Here is a 17634-nt window from a genome sequence, read left to right as displayed (position 1 = left end):
TCCTATTGTTTCTCCGCAGGGTGTGTGCTTCTTTACAAACAGGATTTCACCAAGAACCTGGGCCTGTGCTGCATCACCTGCACCTACTGTTCTCAGACCTGCCAGCGGGCGGTCACCGAGCAGCTGGAGGGCAGCACCTGGGACTTCTGTAGTGAAGACTGCAAAAGCAAATACTTGCTCTGGTACTTCAAGGTCAGTATTGGCACTGGCAGCTTGTGCTAAGTGCTGTGGTGGGCACGGCACCCAGATAAGTGGGCATTGCACTGAGGAAGTTCGCACTGCTGGAGTCTGGCTGGCACTGCTGCGGAGAACCTGGCACTGCTGGAGTCCTGCCTGGCAATGACGGGACACTGCTACGGGGAAGCTCACGTAGCTGGAGTCCCCAGCTGATCCTGCCAGAGCACTGCACTGAGGAAGCTCACAGTGCTGGATCCGCGGCTAGTGCTGCTGTGAGAAGTTCGCACCGCTGGAGTCCCCGGCTGGCACTGGCAGGGCACTGCTGTGGGGAAGCTCACAGCACCTTGCTATGTGCACCTTTCACTGGAGAGTTGTGTTGCACTCGGAAGGGGTGTGGTTAGTTACTCGTTGTTTCTCTCCTGCTGATGCGGGCTTTAGGCAGCTCGGTGCCATGCCTGCAAGCGTCAGGGGAAGCTGCTGGAAACCATCCACTGGCGGGGGCAAATCAAACACTTCTGCAACCAGCAGTGTCTGCTGCGATTTTACAATCAACAGAACCAGCCCAACCTGGACACGCAGAAGGGGCCCGAGAGCCTGCTGAACAGTGAGTAGGAGGGAGGGAGGGGACCTGCATAGCTCAGTCCGAGAGACGCAGGGAAGACTGAACAGCGAGGGGTGGAAGCTTCCTGCCCAGGACTGGATGAGACGCTAGGGAACAATCCTGCACTGGCCCTTGGGGGGGAAAGGACGGAGTGGGACCTAATGGGGCTTCTCCATCTCTAACGTCTATGGTTCTATGACACACAGGGCCCAGACGGGAGGAGCCGGTGCCAGCGTGCTGCCTGTAGCTCACACTCTTAGCGAGGATACTCAGGGATTTAACATCCTCATGTTGCCAGCGGAGAGCTCGATTTACAGGGTTAGGGGACAGCGTGGTTTGGCATGATAATCCACCTGCAGCCCCACACCACCTCCGAGCTGTGACCTTCTCAGATCTCATAAGCTAATCAGGATTGGGCCAGGTCAGTGCTTGGATGGGAAACATTCAAGGAAAATGCAGGGTGCTGCAGGAAGTGGTGCTGGTGATGCTGTAGGTGGGCTCTCCTCAGCCAGAGCTGAACTTAGAACAATCTTGAGGGAGCACATGAGCTGCTGGAGGCACTCTGTCTTGCAGTGTTAGATTGGAGTCCTACCACTTGCCCAAAGATCGCTGCAGCTTTGGGGAGTTGCCAGCCCCGTGTCCCGGATAACCCCATTCTGCATTCGTGGAGTTCCAGCTGGAGAGGAGATTTTCACTGCCTGTTGCCCCATTTCCTATCATTAACTTGAGTCAGTTGCTTGTGGAAGATTGCAAAGTGCTTTGGGGTCCCTCAGGATGGAAGGTGCTCATAGTGACAGTGACAAGACATCGCTTGGCCCTCGGACACTTGTGTAGTATCATTCTGCTTGGTCTTTCATAGGCCACAATCTTCTAGGTAATCTATGTGATCTAGTTAAAATGCCTGCAGCTTATGGTGGGACTCGCTTTGGTGCATCAAGCTTCGACACATACCTGCATCACAGGCTCAGGGCTTTGCTGCCCTTCATGGGATTTCATGAGGTGTAAAACCCTGACTAGGGTGTGCCAAGGAGGGAAAACAAAGACAAGAACCTTCTCATAAGAGACCTCATCTGCCATCTCCAGACTCTTCCTGGTTCCTCTCCTGGCAGCAGTGGGCTGATTTGCAAGACAGGAGAAGCCCTGGATGTCAGTGCTGCTTAGACAGCAAAGCAGAGCTGCTCTGCCAGAAACAGCAGGTTTCCCCAGCCAGGGGAATCCCAACCTGCCCTCCAAGAGCCACACTCCGTAAAAGACAGTGTGAGGCAACGGCTCAAGTGGCAGCACACTGGAGTGACCTGGATAAGGAACTGTTGGTTTCTGCTGGCACAGGGGTGCCCAGGGGGAGTCTGCTTGATGGGGACTGTCCTGCTGCCCGGTGGAATAAGAGGTGTTAAACTTGCTGGTTCCTGTAGCTCACCAAGTGATTCCACAGCCCTAGCCATGCTGTTCCATTTGTCCACTGCTTTCAAGGCATCTTGCTTGTGAGGGACCAGTAACACTGCCTTTGGGACACAGGCACAGCAAGCAAGCTCTGCCTGCAGAGGGAAGCATGTTTCACACCATTTGGCTATTGTCTCCTTGGATCTGTGAACCACAAGACTGAGAAGTACTTTCTGTACCACCACCAACTACAAGAGTCAGCCCCACTGCCCACCATGTCTCTGGAGGCCCCCACGAACTTTGCAGTTAGGCACGTGGGGCATCACCCTTCACTGTGCCACAGCTGCCTCTCTGTGCACCCCGTGAGGCAAAGGCAGCCAAGGAAAAGCCTGTTAGCAGTGGTGAGCACTCAGCTGAGCACAAGCTCCAGGCTGCCCCAGCAGCTGCCATTCTTGGTTAATGCCGCTGGTGGCACAGGACCCTCTGCGTGTTCTGGCACACCCATCCCCTGCCAGTTGTGGGATAGCTATGCACATCCTTGCCCTGGGACTGTGGATTACTGCTCAGCTTGCAAAGAACGGGTGTTGGAGCCAGGGCCTGCTGTGTACTTACTCGGAGAGCTTTCCAGCCCAGTGTGCTGCGCAGGGGATTTCAGGAGGAGCAGCTTGTCAGTGCGTGGTGAGGAGCTGCTTCTGCCTGGTCTAGCCAGGGTCTCCTGTGGACTTGGCAGATGTGTTGCCAGCTCACAAGGAGCTACCTAAATTTCAGGCCCATCTTGGGCAGAACTGATGACTGCTTGCTGTTTCTCTTGCAGCCAGCGGTTGCTAAAACCATTCATTCCTGTGACCTAGTGGCTGCTGCCAACCTGGTGATCCTGAGAGTGCTTGCTGATGATAAAAGTGGCCATTCCTTTGCTGAGAACAGTCTGTGTAATGAGAGATTGAGGAGCTTCTGCCACAGAACTGTACCCAAAGACTTCTAAGAGGAACTGCTTCTGCATGGGGCTGTCCAGCTGGAGGATAGAGGGCCAGAAGTAATGGTTGGTGCAGGCAATGCCTTGACAACTCCTTGCTGGTGTTGGGATGAGAGTAAAGAGCAAGCTGCAGCTTTCCTGGAAGACCGGACATGTAGCACATGGAGCTTTGTGGCAGGAGGATCTTGTTTCCCTTACTCCTAAATCATTGACCTGTGGGGCAATCAGCTTTGGTTTTGATTCTGGTGCAGCAGAAACTGCTCATACTCTATAGCTTGTCTTTTCTTGTTGAAGCCATTGATGTCTCCCACCTAGACCTGTTGCCCATCCACTTTGGGCTGGTCGGTGTGGGGTTCTTGGACCCATTGAGACTGTTGCAGATCCTATGGCTGAATACTCAGCTGCACACTAGGGAGCCTCCTCCAACTGGAACTTACCCATCGCCCTGTGGTGGTCAGCAGGTGGACCCTGCTGGGCCTCCAATTGCTCAAGATCTGTCCTTTGTTCCCTCGGAACAGAGGAAGTCTGCACAGTGCAAATGTCTATGTGTTGGTCCTTTGGGAGTCCAGGCCTTTCCTGGAGAGCCTGTCTGTATGTAGGAGGTGCAAATGGACCCACCATTCCCTTTGGGTGCCAAGACCTGCTGCTTTCCTTGCAGGTGTCTCCCTCATGCACAGCCCACAGTTAGTCAGTCCTGTAGAAGGCAGTTCTTTTTCCCAGCCATGTGGGTAACCAGGGCCCATGGGAGACTTGGGTGAAGGTGCTCTTTTAGCTCATCAGCCTTTAAGATGTTCTCTGCAGAGCAAATGAGCTGTAATTATCATCCAAGGCAGGATGATATTGTCACCACCTGAGACTAGTGTCTGTCACAAACACCTTTTACCCGCAGATGATCCCGTCTTTCCTTACGGGAATGGACTGCATCCCTAGGGCTGGGGCAAAGCTGTCTTACTGCTTTCTGGGATATCTCAAACACTACTACTAGCTCTGTCACCTTCTTCCTAGGGATCTCGAAGCACTTTGCCAAGACATTTGTGGCAGGGAGATGGAGGCACAGGGAGGGGTCATGGCTCGGTACAGCAAGCCAATAGGCAGAGCTGGGAATAGAGCCCTGGATTCCTCTCCTACAAGGGGCTGGGATTTCTCCTGACCTGCTGTGATGGGGATGGGGTGGACTGTAAGGGAGCACAAAATGACATGGGAATGACTTGATTTTGGAGTTGTAGTGTCTTCTGAGCTGCTAGGGCTAGAGACTGTGGAAATATTAACTGTTCCTGGAGTGGCCAGGAGCAGTGTCTGGGGAGCCTGTCCCTGCCCTCTGGCTGCTGCCACCTCCAGTCCCAGCAGTGGGACCTTTTGGCCTAGGAACTCTTGAACTTAGAGTCATTGCTTTCTCTTACAGGTCAGACTTCAGAGCCAAAACCACCTGCCCCTTCCCCACAGAAGGCAGAGACTAACACGGTAAGGCGTGTTGGAGGTAGGAGTTTGCAAGATAGCACAAAGGGGTTGTCCCCAAAGAGAAGACAGATCTGCCATTGCTCAAAGAGATTTCATTCTTCTACAACCAATGCATTTTAAGATGTCTGGGTAGTGGGAGCTGCTAAGAGCTGCTGGGGAGGGCAGCATCAGCATATCTCCTGCAAGGGGGAAGAATAACTATTTCCCAGGAATTGATGATGGGCTCCAGAGCAGCCTGCCATTGGCACTGGCTCCTCTTTGCACAGTGCTCCCCTGTGCCTGGGTATAGTCATCCCAGTGTGTTCCCCCCTGCTCTGTGGGACAAGCGTGACCAGTGCAAGGCTCCCTGCTGGCTGCTGCAGAGATGCCACACAGGCTTGCTGCCTGCCAGGAGCAGCTTGGCAGTCCTTCGGCCAGGTCTGACTATGGGAATGTCTGCATGTATGTGTGTGTGTTGGGGACTGACAGGCTCCAGGAGGTGCTTTGGGAGTCTCTCCAGCTCCCTGGTTAGGAAGAGGTGGTGCTGCCTTAGGTGGACACCAATCTCCTGCTTTCTGCATTTCTTCAGCTGTCAGCAAAGACCTCCTCAGCCCAGATGTCTCCAGCTGCGCCACCTCCCCCGCCCCCTCCAGTTCCACCCACCCCTCGGAAAAACAAAGCTGCCATGTGTAAACCACTGATGCAGAACCGGGGTGTTTCCTGCAAGATAGAAATGAAATCCAAAGGATGTCAGACAGGTAGGAAAACAAGACGTAACTGCAGGATTACAGGAACATTTTGGAAAGGCAAGTGGCACGTTCCTGCTCCAGATTAAATGTGAATCCAGCTTGAAATGCTGTACAGAATGGTTGGGTGTTTGGCACTGTGCTGAGGAGTCTCAGAGCAGTGCAGGGCACACACGGCACGGCTGGAGGTAGGGAGCCCATTTCTTCCAGCAGCAAAAGGATTGATGCAGAGATCACTGTAGCATGATCCCACCTCTTGTGGGACAACTCCTGTTCCTCTAGAGACCACCAGCTTGTCTGAGGGGCTGTCTGCTGAGCAGGTTCCAACAGTGGCTGCTGTTGGGCGTGCGTGTGTGTGGTCTCCAGCATATGCAAGGCAACTAGACCTTTCAGCAGGACCATGTAAGAGCAGGGCTTGCACCTCTGGCTAAGGCAGGGCTTAGCTGTTGCAGGGCTGTTTGGCTTGCTGCTGCTCCAGCTCTGCCCATGAGTCACAGAAGCTGGTGGCTGGGAGGACCATGGTGCTGGATGGCTGGGGGCATGGCAATGTGCAGCGGGGCTGGGTGGAGGAGCTGCTGGGAGCAAGCTCACTGATGTACTTTTGCTCTTGTCAGAGGCTGACTGGAAGCCCCAGGTGATTGTGTTGCCAATCCCTGTCCCGATCTTCGTGCCTGTGCCTATGCATATGTACTGCCAGAAAGTACCTGTGCCTTTCTCCATGCCTGTCCCGGTAAGTGACACACTACCCGCTCATGTTCTCTTACTGTCTCAATCCTGCCTCGCTGTAGCCTACCTGCTTCTCTCTTCATCCTCTTCTCCTGCCTCTGCTTTTACGTCAGTCAGCTGAGTGTCAGTTTTCTGCCTGGTGTGCTGCTGTCGACAGGTGCCTGTGCCAATGTTCCTGCCCACCACGCTGGAGAGCACAGATAAGATTGTGGAGACCATTGAGGAGCTGAAGGTGAAGATCCCCTCCAACCCCCTGGAGGCTGACATCCTGGCCATGGCTGAGATGATTGCAGAGGCTGAGGAACTTGACAAGGCCTCCTCAGACCTGTGTGGTAGGTTCTGCCATGGCTTGTTCTGGTCCAACAGCTGGGATCATGTGGGGTTTGCTGGCTCATGGAGCTAGAACATCTGCCTGGATTGCAGCTCCCCCAAAGCCTTTGAAAAGGGAGCAGGGAAGAGCAAATCCTTGACTTCTTCTGGGAAGTCAAGGAAGTCAGAAGGGAAATGCTGCAGCAGGGAGCAGTGTCTGCCATTGTCCCTTTTGGGGTGCCAGTCTTGTGGCACATGTGCAGCACTGTTAGTTTATTCAGGTGGCTGTTCAGGCTCTTACCTAAAGCAGCTTCCCAGTCAGAAGACTAGCAGACCTGACCTCACAGGTCTTTTTACCTGGGGGCTGCATTCCTCAAGGCCCAGTGACTAGGGCTGTGGCTGGGAGAGGACAAACATCCAATGTCTTGCTGCCCAAGGATAGCTGGGCAATACAGATGTTATGTGGCTGCTCTGAGCACAGGGCTATGCTGCAGGGAGCCTGACTTCGTTTTCCAGGTATCACAGGAAAAACAGACAAAAGACGTTCTTAAAAGTTGGGTTTATGATCTGCTTTTGCATTGCAGACCTGGTGAGCAACCAGAGTGCAGAGGGTCTCCTGGAGGACTGTGATCTGTTTGGACCAGCACGGGATGATGTGTTGGCTATGGCTGTCAAGATGGCAAATGTCCTCGATGAGCCGGGCCAGGACCTGGAGGCTGACTTCCCTAAGAGTAAGAGCTGGGTGAAGCAGGCATGCAGGGCTGCTCATGCTGCAGCAGGGTCTTCCCGCTGCCCTCAGCCAACCGTTGCCAGCAGCATTAAGAGCTGTGTGAACTTACCTCCCCATGCCCTCTGACCAGGCTTGAGGCCAAGAACTGAGAGTCTTGCAGATGACTGCTCGCAGCAGGGGTGAGGAGACCACCACCTTTGAAGGAGTGTGTGTTTGTCTAGACTAATTGACCTATTGCGGAAATAGATCTGCAGAGAAGGGGGAATAAGTTGATTTTAACAGCACAAAAAGCAGTGCTGGTGGGCTTAGGGATAATGACTCCAGAGGATCCAGCAAGGTGAAAGACCGGGACAGGGCATAACATCCTGGGAGCCGGCAGAATTGCCAAGTGTCCATTAGCGGGCAGAAGGTGGAAGAAGAGGCAGGGACTTGGAGGAGCACAGCAGTACTGAGGCAGGATGCTAGCAGCAAGGGACAGAGAATTGGGGTGCCTGTGCCAGGCTGTCCCCAGTTCTGGCCTGGCACAAGGGGATGAGGAATGTTCCTCAGGTTTTAAAAAACAAACAAACAAACAAAAACCCAAAACTGTCAGAGGGAAGAATGTGGGGTTCTGGTTAGTCTGAGGGAAAGCCTAGCACCATCTGCCAGAGCTGTATTTCCTTTGTGGGGCTGTGGCTGAAAGTTCGTGCCGGGCAGTGGTGGAGGGTGTGATGCGTTGGGCTGTGTGTTCCCTCTTCATCTTGCTGTAAGAACCCAGCTAGCACAGAGGACAGGATGAGAAGTGTCTGCCTGTGTTTCCTTTCAGACCCTCTAGACATCAACCCCAGTGTGGACTTCCTCTTTGACTGTGGGCTTGTGGGACCAGATGATGTGTCCACAGAGCAAGATCTGCCTCGTGCTGTCCGAAAGGTGAGCTCTCTGTGGGTGTATTGCAGGCTGAAAGCTCTTTGGGTTTGGAGTGGGAGCTGCCGCCTGGGATGAATGAGGTGAAGTGTACCAGAGGCTTTGGTGTGCTGAGGAGGTTGTGCCCTTTTCCTTCAGGACAGGCCTGGTCTATGGGCTACTCCTTGAATGGAAATACTTGCCTGTCACTTCAGAGGAGCTTTGAATGCCACAGGTCATGTGAGAGCTGGCCTCTTTCCTGCCTGTGGTCCTCATAACTAATGGGCCTTGTTGTGCCCATGCCAGTAGGCATCCTGCCAACTGCCAAGCCAGACACACTGGGAGAGAGCTGGCAGTCAGCAGGTCTGAGGGATGCATTTTGCATCAGGTGACAGATGCAGGTGACTCTTGCATCTGTCCCAGGTAGGTGCCCAGTCTTACAATACACCTCTCTGCAGGGGCAGAAGCGTCTGGTGCTCTCTGAAAGCTGTTCCCGGGACTCAATGAGCAGCCAGCCCAGCTGCACAGTGCTGAACTACTCATACGGTGTGAATGCCTGGAAGTCCTGGGTGCAAGCCAAGTATGCAGGGGGAGAGACCAGCAAGGGAGAGGAGCTACGCTTTGGCCGTAAGTGCTCTGTCTGGATGGGGTGGAGTGGCAGAAACCTCCCAGAAGCTGAGTCCCAGGGTGCTGAGGTGCTCCTGGCCTTGCAGGCTATTGTCTGAGGCTGCTGTGCTTGTCTCCATAGCCAAGCCCATGAGGATCAAGGAAGACATCTTGGCCTGCACAGCTGCTGAGCTCAACTATGGCCTGGCCCAGTTTGTCAAGGAGATAACACGGCCCAATGGGGAGCGCTACGAACCAGACAGCATCTATTACCTCTGCCTTGGCATCCAGCAGGTGAGGGAGGACTTGCTGCCCTCAGGTCCTCCACAGCCAAACCTGGGGTCAGATCTGGTGAAGAGAGCTTGTACCCTTTATTCTGCTTTCTGAGGACCCAGAGAGGCTCACTGGACTCTCCTTCAGTGCCTCAGACCAGGACAGCAGCCCACCTGGTTTGGTCTTTGTTCCCAAGCCCAGTGAGTAGGGTGGCAGCTATTCCCTAGCCTTGTACCCTTCTTGCACATCGCTGAGGAGGGCTGGGAGATCTCTCAAAACTCAGTCCCTTCTTCAGGACAAAGTCTGCTTTGTCATGCCCTGGGGTTCTCCTCACAGCTCTCAGAAGTGGCTGGTTTTAGGAGTCCACCCTGCAGTTCTGGTTGTACAAAGAGGGGCACTGTACATGTGTGCCCTGGGCTCTCTGGGGAGGGTTTGCATTCCAGGTGCTGCTGTGTCTCTCTTGACTGTGTGTTCTATCCTTTCTAGTACCTGCTCGAGAACAATCGTATGGTGAATATATTTACAGACCTTTACTACCTGACCTTTGTGCAGGAGCTGAACAAGTCCCTGAGCGGCTGGCAACCCACAATCTTACCAAATAGTATGTGTCTCCAGAGTACCTTCAGTCACCACATGTACCCAGTTTGTGCTTCTAGCCTTGGATCCTCCGGTCTGATTGTGGTCCCCCAGTCTCAACTCTCGTCTTTGACATAGGCAGCACGGTTCCACTGTGTCTTGGGGTCATACTGACACATACCGACAGTGGAGCCAGCCTTGTTTACACTTCAGCAGCTTCTGTTGCCCAGAGTCAGGGTAGCTGGGAGCAGAGCACGGCTGCTTTGTGTTCTGGGACAGTTTGAATCTTTACAACACTTCACGGTGATGTCTCTGCCCTTTGGCAAAGAGGATACCAAGCCAGGAGGCACGCTGGCCCATGCCTTTGTGTTCCCAGCACATGGGCAAGCCCTGAACAGTGCTAAGTGTTGGCCAGGGTTGCTGTGCTGCTGCCTAGTGAGCAGACAAACTCAGAGCTCTGCAGAGGCTTTTCATGATGCTGTGATCTGGGCTTCCTTCCCTGCTGTGTCTTGTCAGTGGTTAGTTTGCAGATCCAGCCTCACCTCTGAATATTGGCTGTCCCAGGCAGAGACATTTGGCTCCAGACCTATGTGTCTAGGCAGGAACTGGCCAGGTCTGTCCTGCCTGCTGCTTTTCCTTCATCTCACGCTGAGTGTGGTGGAGCACTGACCTGGAGTTCACTCTGTGGCCATCTATAGGGATGGGCAGTTAGGACTGATTTGGGTTCTGGCCTGCGGTTTGGCTGCCCTCTGGGGTGGCTCGTGGCTGGGCATGAGCATCTAGCTCTGCTGATGGCTCTGGAGAAGTAACCTCGTGGAAAAGGGGATGTTGTGAAGTGTCAATCTTGCAGTAAGCTTGCTTGGGTAGGGTGAAGAAATTTCCATGAGGTCACTGTGTATGTGACCTGGTTCTTCCTCTGTGCATTGCAGATACAGTTTTCTCACGTGTTGAGGAGGAGCACCTCTGGGAGTGCAAGCAGCTGGGTGTTTACTCACCCTTCGTGCTGCTCAACACCCTCATGTTCTTCAACACCAAGTTCTTTGGGCTGCAGACAGCAGAAGAGCACATGCAGCTCTCCTTCACCAATGTGGTGCGCCAGTCCCGCAAGTGCACCACAGCCCGTGGCATGACAAAAGTGGTGAGCATCCGCTACTACGCTCCTGCCAAGCAGAAGAAAGGCCGAGGTAGGGGCTGACAGAGCATCTCTTTCTCCCTCCCCCTGCCTCCCCCATCAGGTCCCAGCTGTGATCCTGCTCTCTTCCCCTCTGCAGATGGTGGCTCTGGAAAGCGGAAGCGTGAGGAGGAAGTACCGATGCTGGAGCAGCGGGAGAACAGGATGAACCCACTCCGATGCCCAGTCAAGTTCTATGAGTTTTATCTCTCCAAATGGTGAGGCTTTCTCTGGAGAAGGGGCATGTGCCATTTTGGGGCCACCTCTCAGTTTTGGTGGGACCCTGTGGATTGGCTGCTTCTCTCAAAACATTTGTACCTGAGTGTGAAGCCTTGCCCAGGGTCTGCACTGCTTGTATTAGACCATAGTTGAGAGAATGCTTCTCTCTGGCCCCCTCCACTACTTGCCTCTCGCCAGACAGGCAAGAGTATGCAGTATGAGTCCTGGTGCTTGGCTGGTTAGGGGCTTTGGTCCTGAGCAAGGAGCTGCAGACTCAGTTTGTGTCCTCATCCTGTGGAAGGATGAGAGGCTGTGACAAGCCTTGAGCCCCTCTTGATAACCATGAGGACAGGACAGGCTTTCTGAGTCCCTAGAGTTGGTAACCCAGGGCTCACCTTCCTCTCTCTTTATAGTCCCGAGAGTCTGCGGAATCGCAACGATGTCTTCTATCTGCAGCCTGAACGGTCATGCATCGCTGAGTCCCCACTCTGGTACTCTGTCATCCCCATGGACCGGAGCATGCTGGAGAGCATGCTGAACCGCATCCTGGCCGTGAGGGAGATCTATGAGGAACACAGTCGGCTCAGCAGCCTAGATGATGACATGGACTAAGAGCGAGGTGCTGCCAGGCTAGCTGCACTCCAGCCCTGGATGCCTTGTCTCCCTGCCTCCTGCTGCAGGGTGGGGGCCATGCAGCATGGGAGGGGATATTGCTGCAGCAGTGCTGTGTTTTCATCGTTACCAGACTTGGACATCCCATCCTGCTCGTTACAGGCCTCTCCTATGTACGTGGCCCCTGTGCTCAGCCCTGCCTCCTGTCCTGGCTGCTGGGTGAGCTGTCTTCCCCAGGGCCAGTCCCCACAGCACAGGGGTGGCAGAACACCTGGGGTAGCTCCCCTTGCCCAGCCCTGTTTTCCCCTAACCCTAGCCCTGACACTACCTGCCCCCGGGCAGGGGGAGAGGCAGGAACTGCACAACATGGCAGAGTGCTGTCTGGGACCAGTGGCCCCGAGGCTTTCAATTCCCACTTCCTTTAGCATCACCTTGCAAGGTTGCAGGTGGCAGCTCTCCTGCTGCAGCAGAATGGTGTTTTCAAGTCAGCGGGGAATGACCACCAGCAGCCTGAGAGCTGTTGGGTCAGGGGCAGGGCTTGTTCCCAGCAGTGGGAGAGGTTTGGCCTGGCTTTGGGGAGTAGAGGGAGCTGGTGCTGGAATGTGAGGGCAGAGACCTGGCCTTGCTGTGGGGCCACCTCTCTATTTTGTCAATGTTTTCTGAGTTAGCAGAAAACTGATGGAGATGGGTCTGTGCCAGTACTGCCCCTTTCTCCCCACTGTCCCCCGTCCCAGCATAACACATCTCCCTGGTGCAAGGTGCCATCGGTGTGTCCCTCTGCTCTGGCTGGGGGCTCAGGCAGCCACTGGCACAAGTGAGGAGCTCTGCCTGGCCTCCCCCTCCCTCCTAAAGCAGTGGGGTGCCAGCACCCTGCCCGGGGTGAGCCTGGCTCTGGCTGTGCTGCTCCCTGCCCCTCCTCGTGTTCTGGTCAGTTTTCTTGAGCTGTACATGGGTCTCCTGTTGAGCCTGTATATATTGTTCTGGGCCCTGGCCCGGGGCCATCTGTTCTCTGTGTCTATGTGGAGAGTGAGCCGCTCACCAGTCTTGTTGTAGTGATGCCAGGGCAGTAGGACTAACTGTGTCTCTGGAAACCATTCATTTCAAATAAAGATGCAGAAAACTTTTGGCAGCCTGTGCTTTTCCCCCCAGGCAGGGTGGGCACTACAGGAGAGCAGGGCCAGTGTCCTACTGCTGCTGTGCACCTTGCTCCTGTCCGTCCCTACCTCCCTTTGCTGCCTGAGCTTCCTACCTTGTCTAGCCCCTGGTGTGCTGCCAGTTCTGGCATGCTGGGGTGGCCCCTGACCTGCTTCTCCCTGCCTGTCCCATTGCCCATAGGGCTACAGCCCAACCCAACCCAATCCAGTAGTGACCCCACCCTGGCCACCATGGGATAGACAGGTTAGAGAGGGATGGCAAGGTGCCAGTGGGCAGACCAGGAGTCGAGTGAGGTGCAGTGGGTGTTTATTTGCTCCACCTGGGCTGATGCTCCAGCCCCGCCCTCCTTTCAGCCCTGCTGCTCCCAGGAGCACAACAAGGAGCTGAGCTGTGTCCCGACATCCATTCCCATCTCGTGCTGGCTGTGTGGTCCATGCCTGGCAGGACCCAGAGACAACCACAACTGTGGCTGCCTATACATCACCCATCCCTGAGCGTCCCAGCAGGCCACAGTCACACTGCCAGGTCTGCTGCGCGCACCTTCCCATGGGACCCACTGGCCACCCCTAGCCATGCATCTGCCTTCCCCAGGGGTGCCAGGCCATGGGGGGGCCTGCCAGCAGCCATGGGGCTGCCACTGCTGGGCAGGATGACACTGGTGCTGTGGGGCCCCGCAGGGCCACCGGGACTGGGCAGGATGCGGGACTTGGGGCCTGGCCGTTGCCGGCACTTGGTGAGACCCAGGTGGTAGATCTCCACCAGGTTGAGCAACAGAGACACGCAGGCCACCCCCAGCATGAAGAGGATGAAGATGGTCTTCTCAGTGGGCCGGGAGATGTAGCAGTTGACAGTGTTGGGGCAGGGCCAGCGGCTGCAGGTGTAGAGGGGCTTTAGCTGGAACCCATACAAGGCGTACTGGCCCACAATGAAGCCCACTTCCAAAAGAGCCTTGAAGACAACATTGCAGATATACGTCCTCAGGATGGCCCCCCGCATGCAGACCCGTCCCCGTGTGTCCCCCGCAGGGAGCTGGGGCTGCCTGGCACGCTGCTGCCTGGCCCCACTGCTGGCCTGTACCACTGCTTGTTGCTGCGCCTTCTCCTCCAGATGCACCAGGTGCAAGATGTGTCCCAGGTACACAAGGCTTGGGGTAGAGACGAAGATGATCTGCAGTACCCAGAAGCGGAGGTGGGAGATAGGGAAGGTGCTGTCATAGCAGGCGTTCTGGCAGCCAGGCTGCTGCGTATCACAGGAGAAGCCAGACAGCTCATCACCCCAGACCCGCTCAGCAGCCGCCCCCAGCACCAGGATGCGGAAGACGAAGAGGACGGTGAGCCAGACCTTCCCCACCACTGTGGAGTGCTCCTGGGTGCTCTCCAGCAGCCGCCCCAGCAGGCTCCAATCCCCCATGGCACACGCCGCGTTGCCCTGCAAGACAGCTGCCCTCCAGACACCGCCACCCCACAACCTGCCAAACCGCCACCCCATCCCCCGGCTGGGTGGGTGTGCAGGGACTCAACCCGGGGCTGTCCCTGGAGTATCCCCACCCTGCAGCCCATGGGGCCCCCTAACCTGTTGTGGGGAGGGCAGTGGGAGCAAAGACCTCTGGCAGAAAGCAGCCCCCGCCATGCTGGGAGCACTGTGGGGGACGCCACAGTGGTGATCCAGCATGGGGACCCCTCACCGTTGACAGGCGCGTGGGGCAGAGCCTGGTGCTCCTGCGCTGTCCTGTCGGCTCCCCTTGGTGGGGCAATGTGGGATGCTGCGAGGCCCCTTCCTGGCTGGTCCCTGGCTCCTCAGCGGGGTGCAGGCAGGTCCAGCTGGCTCTGTTCGTCTGTCCACCCGACAGCGGGCATGGGGTTATTGGGGCATGAAGCAGCTGCATGCCCCATTGGCTTTTGTTGTGACTGGCAGATGAAACAGCCACTAGGGAAACTTTTTCTCTCTATTTTTGGTCTGGGCATTTTTCTAAATATATTTGGGGCTGCAGGGGCTGGTGCTGGGGGAGCGCAAGCCCTTGGACACTGCTCAATGCCACCCAGGGGTCACTGCTTCTACATGCCAGTTGCCAGGGCACTGTGGCCATGGCCCCAGCCCAGCCCAGGCACTGCAGCTCTCATAGTCCCTGGTAGCACCCACCTGGGCTAGGGTGCAGGGTTGGGGACCCCACGCTGGCACCCCAGCCCCCAGCACATCCCGTCCGGAGCAGAAAGGAGGGAGGCAGTGCCTGAGAATGGAGATTTAATGGCCCGAGGTGCCCTCCTGGCTGTCCAGGAGGGCTGGACCAGTGCCTGAGGGATGCTATCCATGGGACAGGGACAGCATGGGACTGTGGGGTGGGGGCAAGGGCTGGGTCCCCTGCAGTGCTGGCCCTAGCAGGCAGAGCAGCGGTCAGCCTTCTCCTGCAGCCCAGGGTTGCGGCGCAGCATGTCCTTGAGGGAGCCATCCTGCTCCGTCAGCAGCTGGTTGATCTCATTCTGCTTGTACTCGGAGGAGAGCTTGTGCCCATAGAAGGAGCCTTTCCCTGATGGGGGGTTGGAGTTGTGCTGGCCTCGGCGGGCACAGGCCCGCACCATCAGGTAGACCAGCTCTGCCATGTTGAGGAAGATGCAGATGCTGGAGGTCACCAGCATGAAGACGGTAAAGATGGTCTTCTCGGTGGGCCGGGAGATGAAGCAGTCAACGGTGTTGGGGCAGGGGTAAGCCTCACATTTAACCAGCCGCACCATCTGGTAGCCCGGGTAGAGCATGTAGAAGATGTACATAAACACGGCCTCAAAGATTAGCCTGAAAACCACGCTGCAGACGTACGTCCACCACAGTGAACCTGATATGCGCATCTTGTGCTTCTTCACCTCCTCCATGTGCTTGGGGTCTGCATGCCCTGTCAGCACCAGCAGCTTCTTCTCCTGGTGCTGCTGGTAGGCCACATGCATGGCCACAAGGAGGGCTGGTGTGGTGACGAGGATGAGCTGCAGGGCCCACAGACGGATGTGGGAGATGGGGAAGAAGTGGTCATAGCAGACGCTGTTGCAGCCAGGCTGCTGGGTGTTGCAGGTGAAGGCAGATTTCTCGTCCCCCCAGACACTCTCAGCTGCCACCACCAGCACCATTATCCGGAAGATGAAGATTACAGAGAGCCAGATGCGCCCAATGGCGGTGGAGTGGCGGTTCACCCCGCTCAGGACTGTGTAGAGGCCGGCCCAGTTCATCGTTCCTCACGTCTGCAGGAGCAAGCAGTGAGAGATGCTGTTAGGAGCAGGAAGAGCCCCTGGATGAGAGCCACCACATCCTGGCCCTGGTGGCAGCAGCCCCAGGAGCGAACCAGGAACAACTGGCTGCCAAAGCCCCGGTAGGTGGACAACAGGATGGACGGACAGCAGGACGGCAGCATGGCTACCACTGCTGACATGGCTCAGACGCAGCGTTTTGGCCAGAGCAGGCAGGATACAGGTTGGCCCTGCAGTGCCAGATGTTCCTGCCCTGCCACCCCACATTGGCACAAGGATCCTGACCCATGGCTGCTGCAGAGGATGGGGGTGAAGCTCCCACACCTCTGCAGGGGCCCCGGATCTGCACCCACCACTGAGCTCTCTGGCTAGGGATGGACCCAAGGAGCTCCATAGGCTCCTCTGCAGTAGCATCTCCCTGCCCTTGCACCCTCATTCCCTGAAGGAGTAGGGCCAGGGAGCCCCGAGCTGGGGAGATCCCCCGTGCAGCCAAGCATTGCCACCCTCCTAAAGCCATCCATGCCTGGGGAGCATCGGGGTGGCCCCACATCCCAAGCACAGACCCCCACCCCGCTGGCACTGAGCAGCCCCAGAAGCTGCGTCCCACCCCAAGCACAAGGCTAGGGGGCTGGGACCTGCCTTCCAGCCGACCCTGGTTGGAGGGTTCAGGCGGTGCGTACCTGCCAGTGAGGAAGGGTCCTCGCGAACTGCCCCCAATGGCCCCTCTAAGGATTCATGTCTCCCACAGGAGAGCTCAGCTCCGCCTGCCCTCGTCTCTATCCGCCACTGCCCTGCAGTGGAAGTCATATGCTGCTTTATAAACTATTTACATACAATGGGGCCTTTATCAGCCCCTGAACAACACACTTTAGCATTCAGATCCAACGCCCTGACTTCCGCCCACCCTGGCCAAACAAAGTGCCTGTGTGCTGTATTCCCACTGCCCAGCCCTGCACCCGCTCCCACCTCGCCCTATGCTGACCATGGCCATGGCCCCCCCAACTGCCAGCTGCAGGGTGCTCATTGCTGCCTGGTGGGACCCATGCTGCAGGCACCACAGGGCTGGACAGCCACCCAGGGTGCCTGGGGGTCTTTTCCCCAGGATGCATAGCAAAGCCCAGCTGGGTGCCCGTCCCTCATGGATGACATGGGGCACCATGATGGGAGCTGGAGTCTGGCTGCTCCCCAGTATGGCACTAAGCAGTCTGTGGGGACCTGTGAGGCTGGTGGGGGCAACAGCCCCTGTGCTTGCAGACCCCCATGCCCCTGATTCCTCAGGGCTGGTGTCCCAACCACACCATCACACTGTGCCCCATACCTGTGGGGATGGTGCCACGTCCCTTGAGTTTTGTCACCAGGCTCTGGTGACCAGCAGCACATCCAGTAAAACCTAACAGCTGGGGGCCTGCAGGGTGGCAGGGCAACAATGCCGTCCCAAATGCCACCTCCACCCCTTAGCCCAGGGTGCAAACACCTGGAGCTGCACAAACAGTGGTGGGCAAAAACCCTCCAGCAAAGCCATGGGGAGGGCAGCCAGTGCCCAGGCCACACTCTGCTCCTTGCCCCTCTCCGCCTATGTGGGCCAGCACCCCTGGCTCTGCCCTCCATGGCCCATGACCGAGCCCCCCTGTGGCCCCCACCCTGGACCCCCCCCCCAGTGCCCCCCAGCTAGGGGAATGTGTAACCACCCCAGCTACAGTGCTGTGCCTACCAGCCTCTCACCTCAGCACCAGGACAGGCACAGGTCTTGGGGAGCACAGAAGCCTCAGCGTTCAGCACAGCAGCACCCTGGACTTTATACTGCCCTCCTGTACGTCCCCCACCCCCTTCC

The 17634-nt window shown here is 56.6% G+C and overlaps 3 protein-coding genes across 7 annotated transcripts in view; 1 reads left to right on the top strand and 2 right to left on the bottom strand.

Annotated features, from left to right (window-relative positions):
* The window catches only part of ZMYM3 (zinc finger MYM-type containing 3), a 34549-nt gene extending 22007 nt beyond the window's left edge, over positions 1-12542 (top strand). For 3 of the 4 annotated variants that reach the window (XM_064463056.1, XM_064463054.1, XM_064463055.1), the window contains exons 12-25: positions 20-192; positions 616-781; positions 4534-4592; positions 5158-5326; positions 5929-6044; positions 6198-6372; positions 6934-7080; positions 7885-7988; positions 8420-8588; positions 8710-8861; positions 9327-9441; positions 10346-10600; positions 10688-10805; positions 11220-12542. In XM_064463056.1, coding sequence (XP_064319126.1) covers positions 20-192; positions 616-781; positions 4534-4592; positions 5158-5326; positions 5929-6044; positions 6198-6372; positions 6934-7080; positions 7885-7988; positions 8420-8588; positions 8710-8861; positions 9327-9441; positions 10346-10600; positions 10688-10805; positions 11220-11418 — 2117 coding nt within the window. In that variant the 3' untranslated portion in view covers positions 11419-12542. The remainder of the gene's footprint in view (positions 1-19; positions 193-615; positions 782-4533; positions 4593-5157; positions 5327-5928; positions 6045-6197; positions 6373-6933; positions 7081-7884; positions 7989-8419; positions 8589-8709; positions 8862-9326; positions 9442-10345; positions 10601-10687; positions 10806-11219) is intronic. The other variant, XM_064463057.1, reaches the window with a different exon arrangement.
* A 320-nt stretch (positions 12543-12862) lies between these two features.
* On the bottom strand, positions 12863-14703 carry LOC135315354 (gap junction alpha-3 protein-like). The gene has a single exon (XM_064463061.1). The coding sequence runs from the start codon at positions 14059-14061 to the stop codon at positions 13087-13089; it is 975 nt and encodes a 324-aa protein (XP_064319131.1). The 5' UTR covers positions 14062-14703; the 3' UTR covers positions 12863-13086.
* A 96-nt stretch (positions 14704-14799) lies between these two features.
* GJB1 (gap junction protein beta 1) lies at positions 14800-17634 on the bottom strand. Of its 2 annotated transcripts, XM_064463064.1 has the most exons (3): positions 17526-17626; positions 16484-16594; positions 14800-15797 (listed from the first exon to the last, which is right to left on the bottom strand). In XM_064463064.1, exon 3 carries the CDS (start codon positions 15783-15785, stop codon positions 14946-14948), a length of 840 nt encoding a protein of 279 aa, XP_064319134.1. In that variant the 5' UTR covers positions 15786-15797; positions 16484-16594; positions 17526-17626; the 3' UTR covers positions 14800-14945. The 2 variants fall into 2 exon arrangements, with proteins under 2 accessions (XP_064319134.1, XP_064319132.1); XM_064463062.1 differs by lacking the exon at positions 16484-16594 and having other exon boundaries at positions 17526-17634.

The sequence above is a fragment of the Phalacrocorax carbo genome, chromosome 11 (genome assembly GCF_963921805.1).
Source record: "Phalacrocorax carbo chromosome 11, bPhaCar2.1, whole genome shotgun sequence".
NCBI classification, from domain to species: domain Eukaryota; kingdom Metazoa; phylum Chordata; class Aves; order Suliformes; family Phalacrocoracidae; genus Phalacrocorax; species Phalacrocorax carbo.
Note: the sequence above shows the minus strand (reverse complement) of the source record. Positions and strands in the feature narration are given on the sequence as shown.